Source organism: Eulemur rufifrons, chromosome 7, assembly GCF_041146395.1.
Source record: "Eulemur rufifrons isolate Redbay chromosome 7, OSU_ERuf_1, whole genome shotgun sequence".
Classification (NCBI taxonomy): domain Eukaryota; kingdom Metazoa; phylum Chordata; class Mammalia; order Primates; family Lemuridae; genus Eulemur; species Eulemur rufifrons.
In genome coordinates this window covers 123815739-123833954 of record NC_090989.1, presented here as the reverse complement: position 1 = coordinate 123833954, position 18216 = coordinate 123815739, and the positions used below count along the sequence as shown (strand labels likewise).

At 33.9% G+C, this 18216-nt stretch overlaps 1 protein-coding gene and 1 non-coding gene across 2 annotated transcripts in view; both read right to left on the bottom strand.

The window, feature by feature from the left end:
* Nucleotides 1–216: 216 nt before the first annotated feature.
* Nucleotides 217–18216, bottom strand: part of MRPL3 (mitochondrial ribosomal protein L3) — a 39916-nt gene continuing 21916 nt past the window's right edge. Inside the window, exons 7-11 of the mRNA XM_069473246.1 lie at nt 9815–9923; nt 6983–7060; nt 5428–5505; nt 610–778; nt 217–575 (exon numbers count right to left, since the gene is read on the bottom strand). Coding sequence (XP_069329347.1) covers nt 626–778; nt 5428–5505; nt 6983–7060; nt 9815–9923 — 418 coding nt within the window. The 3' untranslated portion in view covers nt 217–575; nt 610–625. The remainder of the gene's footprint in view (nt 576–609; nt 779–5427; nt 5506–6982; nt 7061–9814; nt 9924–18216) is intronic.
* Nucleotides 17556–17691, bottom strand: LOC138388996 (small nucleolar RNA SNORA58). Its single transcript, XR_011234442.1, has one exon. It is a non-coding gene; the product is annotated as a small nucleolar RNA SNORA58 (small nucleolar RNA).

Sequence of the window (18216 nt, the reverse complement as noted above, 5' to 3'; positions counted from 1 at the left end):
AAAAAATGATTATAACAATCTTGTATTTGAGTGATCAAACTAAAAAATAATTACTGTTCCAACAGAGGTGTAAACAGGATCCATAATTAAAGATTTTCTTTCTTTTCTTTGTCAGGCCTTTAACGTTTATGTTTCTGTAATTTAAATAAAAATCTCATTAACCTTCTCCCTTTGAGGTTCTAAAATGTACAAGAATAAAAAAAAATGAATTTTAACAAATGGTTTCTTTACTCAAATAGGTGGCACCATAGTAACCATATGGTTTTCTACTGTTTCACAACCACTCTTTCAACAAAGATTGACCAATCTTTAATAAAAGTTAAATTTATAAACATCTTAAGATAATTTGAGAAATGTATAGTTAAAAAAATGAAGTCCACAAATTACAAATATTTTGCTAATATGCAAACTGACAATTTTAGCAAATCTAATCTATTTCACTTACACATTTAATGAGGTAATTTTTCTAACGAAATTCAACTGGGCAATGACTGATCTGTGTCATTGGTAAAGATGACAAGTGTGGTACTGCTGTGACGAGCAAAGAATACAATCTCTGGTTATATTACTATTCTAGCTCATCAACGCTCACAGAATATGTAAGGTTCTGCCAAGTCCAATGATGTTAGGCAAACGTAATAGAAGGTGCACTAGGCTGCCACACATTTTCATCATACAAATCTTCTGGTAGTTCTTCTTCATCTCCATCGGGAAAATATGTAGGGAACGGTAGATTTTTACATAAATCTTTATATGCAGGCAGCTTAGAATCTTTGACCTGAAGGAGGAGGCAAAAATTTTACTTCAATAAGTGCTACCAGTTATTTAAAGGTAGCCTGTTTCATCTACTACTCATAATCAAAGAATATCTGCTCCGACATTTTCTAATGTGAATAATACAACTGTTACATATATAGAGTAAAAAGAACTCAATAAATGCATTCCTTTTATTCCAAAAATCTGATTAATCTAACGACAGAAACTCAAGTTAATAAGCTATCTTATAAGAATAAAATCACCAATTATTACTTTATATCTTATCATAACTTATAAATCTCCAGAACTGCCCAATAGGATAAGTTACATTCTAAAATTACTACTCAAATATTATTTATATCCAGATTTACTTTTCAAATATAAAGACCTGACATAAACCATATACCTAATAATTACCTATTTTATTATCTACTCATAGTGTCTATTTTGATTATTTTATTTTCTTTTTATAGTGTAAATTTCTTCAGCTGAGATTAAAAGAACCTTACCAGTATTTTTGCTAGTCTTAACTCTAAGAGTACATAACCAGAAATATCACCTTTTATTAAGAAAATTAGCTTACAGTTAGTAAACAGCATTCTTATTGAGAAAGTAAAGAAAGAATTATGTTTAATAAAAATAATAACAGACTGGTAAGTCTTTATAAGAGCTTGATTAACTATGTCTCTTAAAAAATTTCTAGTTATATTTGTGAACTCATAGACCAAAGAATTTTAGTATAGATACTGATGTGATCTAAAATGTTGGGTTTCATTTTTGGAAAACATTATTGGGTTCTTCAAAGCTTCTGACTCATTCCACAGCCTTCATTCATAGAAAAATTAAAAAATAATTACATGTAATTATATACACAGAGTAAAATAAGGTATAATCAGTTTGGCAATAAGAAATGAATAATTTAGTTGAAATAAGCACACAGCTGCTAGGAACAGCTAAGTACAGAAAAACAGATCTATTTTAATCTCTCTCATTAAACTGTTTCAAGAAATTATCAGTAAGTTGCCCAGAAGAAAACAAACTTGTTCAGTTTCTTTTCCCCCCAATTCATTAACCCTGGGTTGAACCTTATCTAGGAAAAAAAAAAAAAAAAGAAAAACATATTCTTACTGATTTAAACTTTCTCAGTATTTAGGATTGAAAATAAAATCCCAGCAAAAAACCAATCATAACTTTCTGTGCTAGTTTGATAAATAAAAAATAATCATTAATGACCCAAAGAGCTAATTCTCAGTTGCTTTCACCCTTTTATAAATCTATTATGCCTGAGGAATATTTCAGACGACAAAAGCATTGTTTATATAGTCTAAGTGTAAATGGTACAGTACTAGAATTCTTCAATTTGAAACATAAACGATGACATCTCATTTAAATCTTTTTTGTCTTGGTGGTTCTAAAGCTGAGGGTCAAAAGTCTGCAGTCAGTCTTTAACAAATGTGTAAGACTGTATGGTGCGTATTTAATCTTACCCCTGGCTTTATTATTTCCCTGCCTTCACCAAGACTATCTCAATTATCTATAACATTCTTTTTATATTTATGTCTATTGGCAAACCAGTTCAAATCTTTTAAGGAAAGATGGGGGAAGGACAGACAAAATCCAGGCAAATCTGAAAATAAATTTAAATTATATATTAGAATATAAGAATGAGTACGAATGAATAGAATTTAGTAACATATACTATATTATGCTGTAAACAACAGTTCTTTAGGCTCTCTTAATACATTTAGTGAATCCAAATATAATAAAAAAGCCTATGTTAATGAAACAAGTTGATCATCCCTAAGACTATCTTTACTAACTTTGGAATCTTAAAAAAAAAAGCTATCGGTAGCCCTGTACTCTGACCTCCTAAAAGGTGAATGGATGTTAGTGAAGTTGCCCGCCCACTAGGGAGTGGCTCAATCTCCATGGGTAAGGCAGGGCCTCATTTACCTGCTATGGAATCCCTGGAAGAATGGAAACAATGGGGTGAAAAGACTTATCAAAAACAAACCCATGAAACACTCTCCAAACCCACATCTCAATGTTTGAGACAGACACTATGGTTAAGGTCTTTTGTAAAGACAGTTATTTAGGCACCATATTTCAAAGAGTTTTTTTTTTTTAGGATGAGTTCTTTTTTTATCAAAATATGTTTGTTGTAAGTATATTTACTAGTGTGATAACAGTTCAAAGTAGACTAGACATTGCTCTGATACTACAGTTTCTCAAAATATATTTAGGCTTCTCTTTCAGAATTGCCTTTGGTGTACCTTCTGAATATCTTCAGTGATGGCAAACGATTATTGCTGCTGGGTATAAATTATCTGTAACAACCATATCAGAATATCACTGTACATATAATAGTTTTCCAAGATAATTGACTTATTCATCCCTGCTGGTGCCAAAGAAGACACTAAGGTGGTACTTGAAAAGTCACAGCAATGGTAAGGTTCAGCTAGAAAAACAGCCTAGAACCACATATGTAGTAAAATGGACAGAAAAAGAGGATTTGATGACATTTAAAATTAATCTGTCATCCAGTATGACTGGATTATGGAAAATAATCTTTCAATTTTTTTTCTCTTTTATTAGATTCTAACATTCATAACCTGTAACCTAGAATGTGGAGCTAGGGATATGTTGAATTATGAAGCCAAAATGTCATGAGAAGTACAATGACAACCTGCTGGCTTCAAATACCTGTCAAGTATGACTGACTGGCTCACTTGGAGACTGGAAACTCACTTAAACTTAAAAACAAAAAAGCTTCTAAAAATTTATCAAATGCATTTTTTTTTTTTTTTTTTGAGACAGGGTCTCGCTTTGTTGCCGGGGCTAGAGTGAGTGCCGTGGCGTCAGCCTAGCTCACAGCAACCTCAGACTCCTGGGCTTAAGCGATACTTCTGCCTCAGCCTCCCGAGTAGCTGGGACTACAGGCATGCGCCACCATGCCCAGCTAATTTTTTCTATATATATTTTAGTTGGCCAGATAATTTCTTTCTATTTTTAGTAGAGACGGGGGTCTCGCTCTTGCTCAGGCTGGTCTCGAACTCCCAACCTTGAGCGATCCACCCGCCTCGGCCTCCCAGAGTGCTAGGATTACAGGCATGAGCCACCGCGCCCGGCCATCAAATGCATTTTTTAAGAAAAATGAGAGTAATCCAGTCAGTAAGCGAAGTGTTCCAGAAAGGGAATTTTAAAAAGTAAAACTCTTATTTATTGTAAGATTAAAAAGATAGATTATGCCTTATACTAGTAATGGAACCTACTTTTAAAAGACGAGAATACATAAGAAAACATTGAATTTAAAAAATCTGAGATTCCAGTTTCAATTTTTTTTTTTTGCTACAACTATTGCTGGAAAATCAATGAAGAATACACCTCTAGGAATAGCTGACAGCACTTCTACTATAGATTTATTTTCAGAATGGAATATTAAAAACTCAGAAGTCAGAGAATTTGGATTATGTTGGCCTAAATCCCAGACAGAATATTTATTTTGTATTTTATTTGATTAAAATAAATTTGAGTGCTTAAGAGTTTTTCTTAAAATCTATCTGTACAACATATTTGTTTTCTTTTTTTACTTTGTTTTAGAATTTTTCTAAAATGAAAATACTTATTTTTAAGAAAAACACTTAATCGTGTAATCAGAGTGGTGCCGGTAATAATACCCCCCCCGCCCCTCGAAAAAAATGTCTAATTTTAACCAGCTTTCTTTAGGAATCAAGAAAGTAACTCATGTATTTTCCAGTTCTTTTGTCAAAGTAACTCTTAAAAAAAGCTAACATGTTGTCTTTTCTTTATAGTTGACACATAATTGTACATATTTATGGGGTACAGTAGAATGTTCCAATACATGTATACATTGTATAATATAATGATCAAATCAGAGTAATGAGCATATCCATCACTTTAAACATTGATCATTTCTTTGTGGTGATAATATTCAAAATCCTCTCTTCTAGCAATCTTGAAATAATACAATTCATTATAACTAGCTATAGTCACCCTACTATGTAACAGAACATCAGAACTTATCCTTCCTGTCTAACTCTAACTTTGTACCTGTTGACCAATCTCTCTTCTCCTCTAGGTTTTCCCAGCCTCTGGTAACCAATGTACTGCTCAACTTCTATAAGATCAACTTTTTTAGATTCCACATGAGTGAGATCATGTGGTACTTATCTCCCTATGACTGGCTTATTTCACATAACATGATGGCCTTCAGATTCATCCACGGTGCCACAAATGACAGGATTTCATTCTGCTTTATGGCTGAATAGTATTCACTGCATGTATGTGTGTGTGTCTTTAGCCATTCATTTGAAGACAAGCACTTTAAAAAGCTAAAACAATCTTTTTTGAAAAGATAGAGATATACTGATATTTTGGCAATAATCTAATAATCTATCCTTTTAATAATTCTCTAAGATCCTTCTGCTTACTGGCCCTACCCTTTTTACAGGTTCTTGGTTTTATAGACATAGGATATATTTTATCTTGCATATTTTTTTCATTCAGGTGCTAGTAAAAAGCAGAAAAATTCAGCAGAGAATATGTGGAAAAACAGTCGTTTATTTTCAAGCCACATGTATGAGTCAAAGACGAATTTATGGCACATGTCTACATATACAAACAATGGAAAATAAAAACAGATACACATACCTTTACTAAGCCATTTCTATGTCCAGGTACAGAGCCATTTACATAGATGATATTGTGTTTTGTGTTTATTCTCCATACCTAAAGCATAAAATAAAACCAAACTTTAAGAGTTAAATATTTGAGAATATATTTGTATTAAAACAATGTTACTAAAGTTGAGGATATAAGCAGACTATAAAGTAATAATCATATTAGCACTTCAAAATGTTGAGTAAGAATTGAAAAACCTCAAATCCTATGAATGTAATAGGCTGTACCAGATACATCTTATGGAAGTGGTAGAAAACTCATTTTAAATAGAAATGTGACTGAATAATCAAGACTACTTGCATATCTCAATGGACTCTGTTGGCGCTATTAAGAATAACAAATTGAAATTCAATTTTATTTTATCTTCTAGTTAGTACCAGCTTGCTGCAACCAGAAACTAGAGAAGCCACAACCTCACTGGGTCTAATTTCTAAAATAAGTGAGCTAAGCGGATGGGCCTCAAACAGATCTGCATGTGGAAAAAAAAAAAAAAAAACAAACTTAGACAAATGAGAGAGAATGACTGGTCAAGAAATGGTACTGTGAAAATAAAATATTTGGAGAGGAAAATCAAGTTTGATCCACAGCTCGTATCTAATAATGAATAACTGTTAAATATTGTAGAAACTGAAATTACACACAAAGAAAAGGTAGACAAATAGATGGTCTCTGATAAGTATAAAAGTAATAGAAGGGAAAAAAATCTTAGATTTAAAATTTGAAAAACTTCTATTGGTCAAAATTTATAAATAAAATATATCTAGAATGGAGACAGGGAGAACATGCACCAAAATGTGTGATTATCTTTGGGTGCTGTTCTTATGGGAAGCTTATTTTCTACACTTTGAAACATATATGCATACATATATATACATTAGTTATTTGTTTTAATAAAAATATAGCAGCCATTATAGTACAACTCATTTTCACTTAGATATTACCTATATTTCTCAAGTTTGTAGAGATCTAACTTCTTCCCTTTTAAATATATATATTTATAAAAATGTATATATACCACAACCCCTTTTGTAGTGCTATCTTTCCCCCCATTTTGATGGTCTTCTTCTCTCCTCCTTATCCACATCTACTTCCATCCACCCACACATGTAATATATAATCCAAGATAACTTGGTATATAACCTTCCTCTTTTCTCTGTGATTATATAATAGTATGGCAACATACATATGCAGGGAGCTTTTGTTCAATTCTTTTATAAAAAGAGAATACTATACCCAATGCTCTGAATCTTACTGTTTTAAGGCAACAATATCTTGTGAAAATCTTCCAGGTCAAATAACAGACCACTAATTTTTTCTCTTTAATGACTGTACTTTTCCATAGCTTGGAATATAGACTACTTCACTACCACCACTATGAATACAACAACATACATATGTAAATACACACACACAGTAACTGTAAAGCCTATTAGAACAATCACATACACACATTAAACACATGTTCTAGTGCCTCCTCATGTAGGTAATTTAACTGTTCCAAAAAATAACCACTTCAGAAACTTACTTTCAGTCCATATGCTGTCCTGTCTACGTTTCCCATTTGTCCAGGCATTTTAGTTCCAGGCCAGACTCTGGCAACATCCTAAATGAGAGAACCAAAGTTAACACATTCAAGTACTCTCAATTTCAAACAGTACTGATCAAATTACAAGGCAAATTAAGAGGAATTATTAAAATGTTTTATATTTTCGTCCTACTCTGCTAGGTCCCTGGAAAGAACTAAACATGAATTTAGACACATTTACTTCTAGAGGATTTCCTTTCTAAATTTGACTAGACTGTGTCTAGTCAAAAAATATAGACTAAGAAACAGATTTAGGAGAAAAACTCAGTAATGAGAGTACTAACTGACCTAATTCTAGTTGGGATATAAAAAATAAAAAGGACAGATATATACACCACACCATCATTCAAAGAAAAAAATGGACTGCCTGGCCTGTTTTCAACTCATCTTCTGTATTAACTGACTTAATGGACTCCATTCACACCACTGCTGTTAGAATGGCCCCATTCCTCCTCATTTTTGATGTTACTTTCCTTGACCAAAATGATCAAAGGACAGAGTTAGTTATTAGAATATTGAGTTTGTCTAGCCCAGGTTGTCTCTGATTCACATAAATCAAACAGCTTCACAGTCTCTGATTTTGACTCTGATAATGGATAATACTTTTACATCTAAAGAAGCAAATCTGAATTGCGTGTATTAACAAAATGGAAAAGCTTCTCATGACATGAATTCTTAGAATATAAACACTTTTCCATCATGTGCCTCACACTGGTAAGTGAAACTCCCAGTGGAAGTGGCTCATCATGGTGTTAGAGTTGTTCAACATGTAACCAACATAGCTTAAAGGACAATCCTGAGTATTTCTTTTTCTTTGCACACTACGTTTTTTTTGCATGCATGCACACCCTCCTCCAAGTAAATGCATATTTATACCTATAATTCAAATTCAACACTATAGGGTTCATTCTAATTTCCCCCTTTCATATTTTAATGCTCTTTTCCAATAGTGAGAAAAACCTGTCTCCCATTATCAATATATTTACTTAGTTGCTCAATGAAACAATTCATAGAAAATTATTTCAGAATTGTTACTGCAAAAAGTAAACTAAAATCCAACATTTGTGCACAGTACAGTTTTAATTTAGCTTTAAGATATATAGCCGAACTACAGATGCTTCTTGACTAACTCCAACAGGAGCTTGATAAACCCTTTGTAAGTTGAAAATATCATAAGTTGAAAATGCATTTAATAGACCTAACCTATCAAACATCATAGCTTACTTGGCCTAGCCTACCTTAAACATGTTCCAAAAACTTACACTAACCTACAGTTGGGCAAAATCACCTAACACGAGGCCTATTTTAAAGTTTTGAGCATCTCATGTAATTTATTGAATACTGTACTGAGAGTGAAAATCAAAATGGCTGCACAGGTACTAGAAAGTACGGTTTCTATGATAAATGCCTATCATTTTCACACCAATGTAAAGTCAAATAATCATAAGTTGAACCATCATACGTTGGGGACCACGGGTGCTGTGTTTAAAAGTTGCTTGAATTAGTTATTTCACTCCCTCTTCAGTGTGGTTATGTTATTCAATTGAAATAGGTTCATTTTCTAGTTATATTCCATTTTATATGTCCCCTGACCCTTGTTTTTATTTTGAATACGTAAAACATTAACATGGTTCCACAAGTAAAAAGTGTAACAAAAAAGTATATGGAAGGAAGTGTCACTTTTGCCATGCCTAATCCCTTCCTTCCATCGCTCGCAGTTAAACAATCTCATTAATTTCTGGTTTATCCTTCTGGTCCTTCCTTTTGTAAAACTAAGCAGAAAACATGTATATTTCTTAATATCTTGCAAATCACTTTATTGTTTCATATGAGAATGACCTTCTCATTCTTTTTTTTTTTTTTTTTTTTAGCTGCATAGTATTCTATTAAGTAGACGTGTCATAGTTTATTAATCCAAACTCCCAGGTATGGACATTTACGTTTGTAATTATAAATAATACTGCAATGATTAATTTTGTACAAATGCATTTTTGGGATACCATCCTCAGTGTAAATTCCTAGAAGCAGGATTGCTGTGTCAAAGGTAAATGCATGTGTAGTTCTGTTAGATGTTGCCACATTCCATAAGGGCTGCACTATTTTGTATTCCCATCAGTGTGGTATGTAAGAGTGCCTGTTTCCCTTTCTTGCCAATAGATTGACAAAACTTAAACAGCTTTAGGATACAATCTGCTAGGTAAGAAAAACAGAATACATTATCAATCTTTAGAGATTGATCTTGTATTACTCTGATGCTCCAAAGAAGAATAAAATTCCTCTAGCCTCTTTATGCTATACCTTCTGGGGATTAGTACTGAATTAGCAATACAAATAGTCCTTTCTCCATTTCTTATGCTCTTATTGTTTACTTCTCTTTTCCTCTTTCCCCTATACTGTGATATTGTCCTTGACAATCTTTCTCAGTCCCTTTAAAGGAAAAAAAAAAATCTGGGAAGGAACCAGAAGGCCAGGTGGAAGGGCTTTCTAACCCCTGATTTCTGCAGTCAACTTCAGAGCACACGCTAGGAAACAGAAGGGAATGGGAAAGTAGGTTAAAAGGTATTGAGGATGCCAGTCATAAGTATGTGGGATATAAAAGTCTGGCTCTGGGAAATAAGTGAGGCCAGAACTCATAAAAGGGTGACAAGTACTTGGACCCACCTGGAGTCAGACTAAAATTACGTGACTTGACCTGAAGGATAGACTTTAGAGCACTGTACGTGCAGAAGTTGAATATTTAGCATTAAAAAGAGCATCACTACTTATACTCACACCAGTTGAAATAGCTCCAGGTCTCCTGTGGGTTTTCGTTTGACCATGTGTAGCAGGCTGGCCTTTAAATCCCCATCTTTTCATGACACCTTGAAAACCTTTACCAATACTGAACAAAACAAACTTTAGAATTTACATAATGAACAGAGCATAAAATATTCCCAACTGCACACTTTCTTGATAGTACCTTAGAGTTTTAACAAAGCTTCTTATCTAAATAACTAGAAAAGGCTATACAAGTAAAATTGCAAATGAACATTTCTTTATCTCTGTCCTGGTTTGCACCCTTTCCTGAAGTCTAATTCTATTAATATATAAAATGATTAATTTGAGATCATGAGACAACAGCAAGCTACACACAGGGAGTTTTATCTAAACAGGGAATTTTATCATCCTAATCCTGTGAAGATGACACAGTAAAAGTGGTAAAGTTCTGAAAGTTCCAAAGTACTCATAACACATATGGCATGCAGCCACTAAGATGGACCCCAGAGATTCCCACCTCCTGGTACTCACACTCTTGCTTAATTCCCTCCCCTCAAGTCTGGGTGGACCTAGTACCATGATTCTAGTGAATAAAATACAGCAAAAGTGATGAGATACCACATCTGAGATTGGGCTACAAAGAGACTGTAGCTTCCACCTTGGTACTCTTTGGCTTGCTAGGCTCTGAAGGAAGCCAACTGCCATAGTGCAAGCTGTCCTACAGAGAGGCATGTGGCAGGGATGTTTCCAGCCAACAACCGAGAATCTGAGGCCTGCAAATGGCCATGTTAGTGAGTGTGGAGGCAGATTCTCCCCAAGTTGAACCCTGAGATGACTGCAGCCCTGCCTGACAGCTTGATTGCAGCCTTGTGAGAGACCCTAAGCCAGAGGCACCCAGGTATGTTGTACCGGGATTTCTATTCACAGAAAATGTGAGGTAATATAATAAATGTTTGTTATTTTAAGCTATTAAGTTTCAGGGTAATGTTTTAGGTAGCAATAGACACTGGTATAATAGAGGACTATATAAAGAAATAATAAAGCTCTAAATGCTGAACAAGTTTTATTTTAGAAGATACCAGATGGATCTTGGTCTCAAGGTTGAATAGGAAGTGAATGGAGAAATACAATCAGAAAGTATTAATAACAAACTTAACCTAAAATCTCATTTTTAACTGAAATCACTCTATTTCAAATTCTGTTAACTAAGAAACATTCCATGATGCAGGTAGAAAGCAAACAACACTAAGGTTCCAGCATTATTAAAGTTTGTCTCTGAAACTCAACATACTAGGTATAGAAGGTATGTACCTCAACACAATAAAGGCCATATATGGCAAACCCATAGCTAACACCATACTGAACAGGGAAAAGCTTTCTCCTCTAAGATCAGAAACAAGACAAGAATGCCTACTTTCACCTCTTCTATTCAACACAGTACTAGAAGTCTTAGAGCAATTAGGCAAGAGACAGAAATAGAAGACATCCAAATTGGAAAAGAGGAAGTCAAATTGTCCCTGTTTACAGATGAGATAATCTTATACATAGAAAATCCTAAAGACTCTACCAAAAGACTGTTAGAATAAACAAATTCAGTAAAGTTGCCGGATACAAAATAAACACACAAAAATCAGTATTTCTACATGCTGAATAGTTAACTATATGAAAAAGAAATCAAGAAAATAATTCCATCTACAATAGATACAATAAAAAGATACCTAGGAATACATTTAATAAAACATTGATGAAAGAAACTGAAGAAGACACAAATAAATGGAAAGATATCCCATGTTCATGAATTGGAAGACTTAATATTGTTAAAATGTCCAACCCTCCCAAAGTGATTTATAGATTTAATGCAATCCCTAGCAAAATAACAATGACATTCTTTACAGAAGTAGAAAAAACAATCCTAGAATTCATATGGAACCACAAAGACCCTGAATAGCAAAGCAATCCTTAGCAAGAAGAACAAAGCTGGAGGCATCACACTACCTAACTTCAAAACATACTGCAAAGCTACAGTAACCAAAACAGCATGATACTGGCATAAAAACAGATACACAGAACAATGGAACAGAATATACAATCTGGAAATAAATCCACACATTTATGGTCAACTGATTTTTGACACAGGTGCCAAAAACACACACTAGGGAAAATACAGTCTCTTCAATAAATGGTGCTGGTAAAATTAGATATCCACACGTGGAAGAATAAGACTAGACCCCTACCTCTCACAATATACAAAAATCAACTGAAAATGGATTAAAGACTTAAATGTAAAACTGGAAACTATGAAAGTACTAGAAGAAAATATAGGGGAAATGCTTCACAATGTTAGGCTGGGTAAGAATTTCTTAAATAAGCACAGGCAACGAAAGCAAGGATAGACAAATGGAATTACATCAAACTAAAACGCTTTTTGCAAAGCAAAGGACATAATTAAGAGCAAAGAGAAAACCTACAGAATGGGAGAAAATATTTGCAAACTATACATCTTGGCAGATGTACAGTCTGCAAACTATACATTCTGGTTAATATTCAGAATATATAAGGAATTTAAAAAACTCAACTGCAAAAAACCCAAATAACCTGATTAAAAAATGGGCAAAAGACCTCAAGAGATGTTTCTCAAAAGAAGACATATAAATGGCCAACAGGTATATGAAAAAAATGGTCAACATCACTATTAATAATTATCAGGAAAATGCAAATCAAAACCACAGTGAGATACCATCTCACTCCAGTTAGAATAGCTATTACCAAAAAGACAAAAGACAAATGGCCAACATAAGAAAAATACTCAATATCACTAATTATCAGGGAAATGTAAATTAAAATGACAAAGAGATACCATCTTACCCCTGTCAGAATAGCCATTATTAAAATGTCAAAAAAATAATAGATGTTGGAGCGAATGTGGTGAAAAGGGACTGCTTATACACTGTTTGTGGGAATGTAAATTAGTACAACCTCTATGGAAAAGAGTATGGAGATTCCTCCAAGAACTAAAAGTAGACCTACCATTTGATTCAGCAATCCCACTACTGGGTATCTAGCCAAAGGAAAAGAAATCATTATATCAAAAAGACACACATACTCGTATGTTTATTGCAGCACAATTCACAATTGCAAAGATATGGAATCAACTTAAGTGCACATCAACTGATGAGTGGATAAAGAAAATGTATACACACACACACAACCCCCCATGGAATAGTACTCAGCCATAAAAAGGAATGAAATAATGTCTTTTGCAGCAACCTGGATGGAACTGGTACGATTATCCTAAGTATCTAAGGAATGGAAAAATAAATACTTGTAAGTGGGAGCTAAATGATGAGTACACATGTTATACAAAGTAGTATAATGGACACTGGAAACTAAGAAGGCGGAGAGGGATCAAAAGTACCAATTGGGTACAATGTACACTGTTCAGGTGAGGGGTGCACTAAAAGCCTTGACTTCACCATTATATAATTCATCCATGTAACAAAAAACACTTGTACTCCCAAATCTATTGGGGCAGGGCAGGGGGAAGACAAAAAAAGTAAGTGTTGGTGAGGATGTGTAGAAAAGGGAACACTTGTACACTATTGGTAGGGATGTAAAGTAATATAGCCATTATGGAAAACGGTATGGATGAGCTCTTCAAAAAGTTAAAAACAGAACTACCATATGATCCAGTAATCCCATTACCGGGCATATATCTAAAAGTAATGAAATCAGTATGTTGAAGAGATACATCTGCACTCTTATGTTTACTGCAGCACTATTCACAATGGCCAAGATATGGAATCAACCCAAGTGTTCAACAGTGGATGAGTGGAAAAAGTAAATGTGGTGCATATACATAATGGAATTATTATTTGGCCATGAAAAGAATAAAGATCCTGCATTTGCAACAACATGGATAAGCCTGGAAGACATTACGTTAAGTGAAATTAGCCAGGCACAGAAAGACAAATACTGCATGACCTCACTCATATGTGGAATCTAAAAAAAGATATCATAGAAGTAGAAAATTTAACAGTGGTTACCAGAGACTAGGTAGGCAATAAGGATGGGGAGAAGTTGGTCAATGGGTACAGTTATAATTAGACAGAAGGAATAAGTTCTGATGTTCTACTATGCAGTAGGGTGACTGTGGCTAATAGTAAAGAAGCTAGCTATTACTAAATAGTATACTATTCAGGCCATTTATAAAGAAGACCAAAAGGAAAATGTTATGAAAACCATGAAAACTTTGCCATGCATTTAACATAGAATTATCAGAGAGTAATGGACTGAAGAAAGCCCATAAACAATACAGTTTATTTTAGATAAATCAAGAACTAAATATGAAAACAATTATAAATTATGTATAGAACCTAACAGGTGAATATTATCCAATCATAGGTCAAAAGTTATTTGTATATGAATAATTTAAATGTAGCTTACACGACTTTCTTCACATTAATCAACTGAACACCAAACTTATGATGTGTACATAATTTTTTTGCTCTGAAAACTCAATGCTTATTCCTGATCAAAGAGCTGAAACAGCAATTTGATATATATTAAATGAAAACCCACTATCTAATTTTAGAAACAGATTAATATCTAAGAGAACCTATAATAATCAAGTATTTTACTGAAATTATGCTTCAGAAATTTAACAAACATTTCCACTTTACACTGAATTTTAGAGCACATGTGTAAAGTAAAAAGCTTGGCAATTTAAAAATAAAAAGGGAATACCTAAAAAGTCATTTGAACTTATGATATCATTTGGCAAATAACACTTAAAAGAAAAAAAGAAAAAAGGAGAGAGGGACTGGCAATACTCTAAAAGAAACATGTTTTAAAAATATCACATTCTAACCCTGGCCATTCTTGGTAGAAAGTTTACTGGTGCCTTCTGAGTTCTCAAACTGATTCATCTTTTAGTTAAAAAGAGGGTGCGTGAGTTCATGCACCAATAAAACACATGCCAGGTAAATTACAGAAGATAATTTAGCTCATTTTAAGAGCAAATGATTATAAGATGAAAGTGGTATCCTGAAAGTGCTAATTATTTGTTAGCTAATTACAGATTGTTTTTCAATCCAGTTCCAGAATACATCATGTAGTTATATTGTGTATAATGGGAACCTTTTCAATAACCTTTAAACAAAAGGATAAAACATAAATAACATGACAAATTATTGGCTGAACTGAGATTAGGGAGGATAAAGTACACCTGTTGATCCACGGGTGGTGCAGGTATTTATACTATTACTTCTCTCCACTGTCAGCTTGAGAACAAAAATAAAACAAAAGAAATGAACTAATCTATACTTGGCATACCTAGGCACCTTTCAAACATAACATTTTCACAGATCACATAAAATAAAATCACCATTTTACCAAAAATAACATACAACACATAATACGCATGCTTTATATCCCTTACCCCTTTTCCACTGTCGTTTTTAATGACAGCCCCCCCAAATCAAATAAAAAAGTTCAAATCAGAAACAATGCTAGATATATCTGAAAATTAAGAAAACATTAAAAATGTATTTTATTTAGAGCATTTATACTTGTTAAACCAAAAATTGATCAAAAATCCAGAAGTATTATGCTATTTAATTTAGGAAACTTTATTGCCCGTCTTTTCTCAGTCCATTTTCCCTTAGTTCTCTTTCAGTGCACAAAGGGTAGGGATTGTGTATGATTTAGCCTTAGTGCCCAGCCTAGAGAAGTCAGAGTAAAACTTGTTACTGGCTATAGCTGTGTCACAGGAAGAAAGAGGATTAGTTTCTTTTATTCTGTCCTATAGTTTCCAAATGTTGTATAATGGGCATAGCTGTTAGTTTAAAAAGATGGTATGGAGAAAAGGGGAAGAGAAGCTTAAAGGTATGACTGTAAGAATCTTGTGGAAGGGAATGCATAATTTAATGTTTCCTACTATATTCTATAGATCTCTAGAGATTTTCATTCTCTTGCCATATTGTGATAAATACTCAAATGTTTACCAGCAGACACACAAGTTTAAATATAAATCCAACACGTATTTCCTTACTTTGTGAGAAAGTGCCTTTCATTGGATAATTCTAGATTTACTTATATATGGGGACAAAACTAAATGCCCATAAGGTGAAGAATGACTGTACACTTGCTTTTAAACCCAACCATTCTGCATCCTCTGAGAAATTCCTCCAAAATTCTCATCCCCCGAGTCTCTCCCTTGCCACCAGCTTCTCCTACCCTCTTTCTCCTTCATATCCTTCTTTCTCTTTCTTTGAGAAACAAACTGCTTCTCCTCTCCTCCACCATTCACCCTCCTCTGCAATCCATCCTCCTCTTCAATTACTCTTTGAAACTAACTTTGAGGTTAATCTCCTAGTTGCAAATCCAAAAGTCTTCAATATATATTAAAATTTCCATAATAAAAAGCTATTTATAATAAAAATGTTTTTCATAATAAAAATTTTTTATTTATAATAAAAAGAGCAGAGAGATTAATACAATAAACCCCTATGTATCTATCGCCCAGTGTTGAACAATTGTTGACGCAAGGCCTATTTTGTTTCATCTATTCTTCTCCTCCCACAACTCCAATAGATTATTCTTAAGCAAACTACATATAGCCTATCATTTCATTCAGAAATATTTCAGTAGAGATCTCTAAAAGATACGGATGCTTTTAAAGAACAAAATCACAATGCCATTATCACAACCCCCCCAAATTAGTAATTCCTTAATATCAGTGTTCAGATTCCTATGGCCTCTTTTAAGATAGAATCTCTCCACAGAGTTTTCCTCCACCCCCCTCCTATTGTTATCATTTCCTCCCTATTTACCTGCTTCCCTAGTACTTTTTGACTAAAAAAATGGTCTCAAAGTTCTGCCTCTGATTCTCTTCTCACTACGGTTTAAATCAGAGGCTGGCAAACTATGGCCTGCGCTGGCCATCTAATAGTTTTACTGGAGTAGAGCCGTGCACATGCATTTACATATCATCTATGTCTGCTTCAGAGCTACAATGGCAGAATGAGTAGTTCTCTCTCGGGGAACAGAGACCATAATGCTCAAAAACCTAAAATATTTACTATCTGGTTCTCTGAGAAAAAGTTTATTGACCCCTAAGACTATTACTAATAAGCTGGAGTTCCACAACCCTGCCCTCTGGCAAGAATTCTGCTACCATACCATTCCACAGGTATATCAAACATATCCAATCAGAAGTGCCTCAGCCATTCAATTACAGTGTTTCAGAAACAGAAACCAAACATCTCCCTTTCTTCAAGCTATCCTTTCAAGGCCACTAGAGTGAAATTCCCAAGGTGATAATTTTATCACACAAGACTGTCCCCTGCTTTAGAAAACAGAACAGCCACACCAAAAACAAGCAAACTAAACCATAACCTTAGATGGTTCCCCAGTAATTTTTTTTAGCTTAGAACATGAGGTCTTTTATAATTGGATCCAATCTAACTTTCGAATACTGCCTACCACAAATCCTAGGTACAGCATATTAGTTAATGAATCCCTAAATAAAGCACTTTTCATGCCTTTGCTCATTCTGTTCCCTCTGCGAACACCTCTCCTACTGCATTGTCCTTCTTTCTACTATTACTATGAAAAAAGAAGTGTTTACTATCAAGTGTTGTATTACCTGCAAACTATATGAATTTCTTTATTAAAAAAATTGAAATTACCATACTGTAAGTAGAGGTTTTTCACTCAGAACCATTTCCAATTTTTTTTTTTTCTTTTTTCTTCAGGAGAATGTTGGAGTACTGCAGTTTATCCAGCCACTGATTAAGCTGGCTAGAGCTGGCACGAACTCCAAATTACTCTTGCATACACTGTCCCCCCTGCCTGGCCATGAGCCCAGTCAGGCAAGGTCTACGGGTATGCCTTCCAAATTAAGTTTTAACTTTCTCTCTTTAGTTGATTTCTGCTGTAAGAAGTTTAAGTGACTTGCACATAATCCCCAGAAAACCAGTAACTGAGTACTAAATGGAGACAGGACTCTTGACTTCTCTAAGGATGCTCCAAGATTAGGTTATATTTTTATATTTAATAAATAAAAATAGAAGTGGGCATGGGAAGGTGAAGGAACCATTGATTTAAAATCAGCTTCTCTGTTATGGTTAAACATTACATCTTAATATAAGGAAATGAAGACTCATCTCAGTTTCTAGCTAAAATCAAGATTGGGCTTCTTTTTTATAAAACTGAATCACCATGAACAGATTAGAGTTAAGATGAAATGTTTAACTGTGAGAAAGTACTGCTGAATATAAAGGCAAAATATCAAACCAACATTAAAAGAATTTCTTATGGGATATAACTTAATCATGTGATTATGCTTTAGATTCAAACTGTCCAAATGCCCTTAGTTTTAAAACAAAAAATTCCAATAAACAAAAAGTATTTTTTGC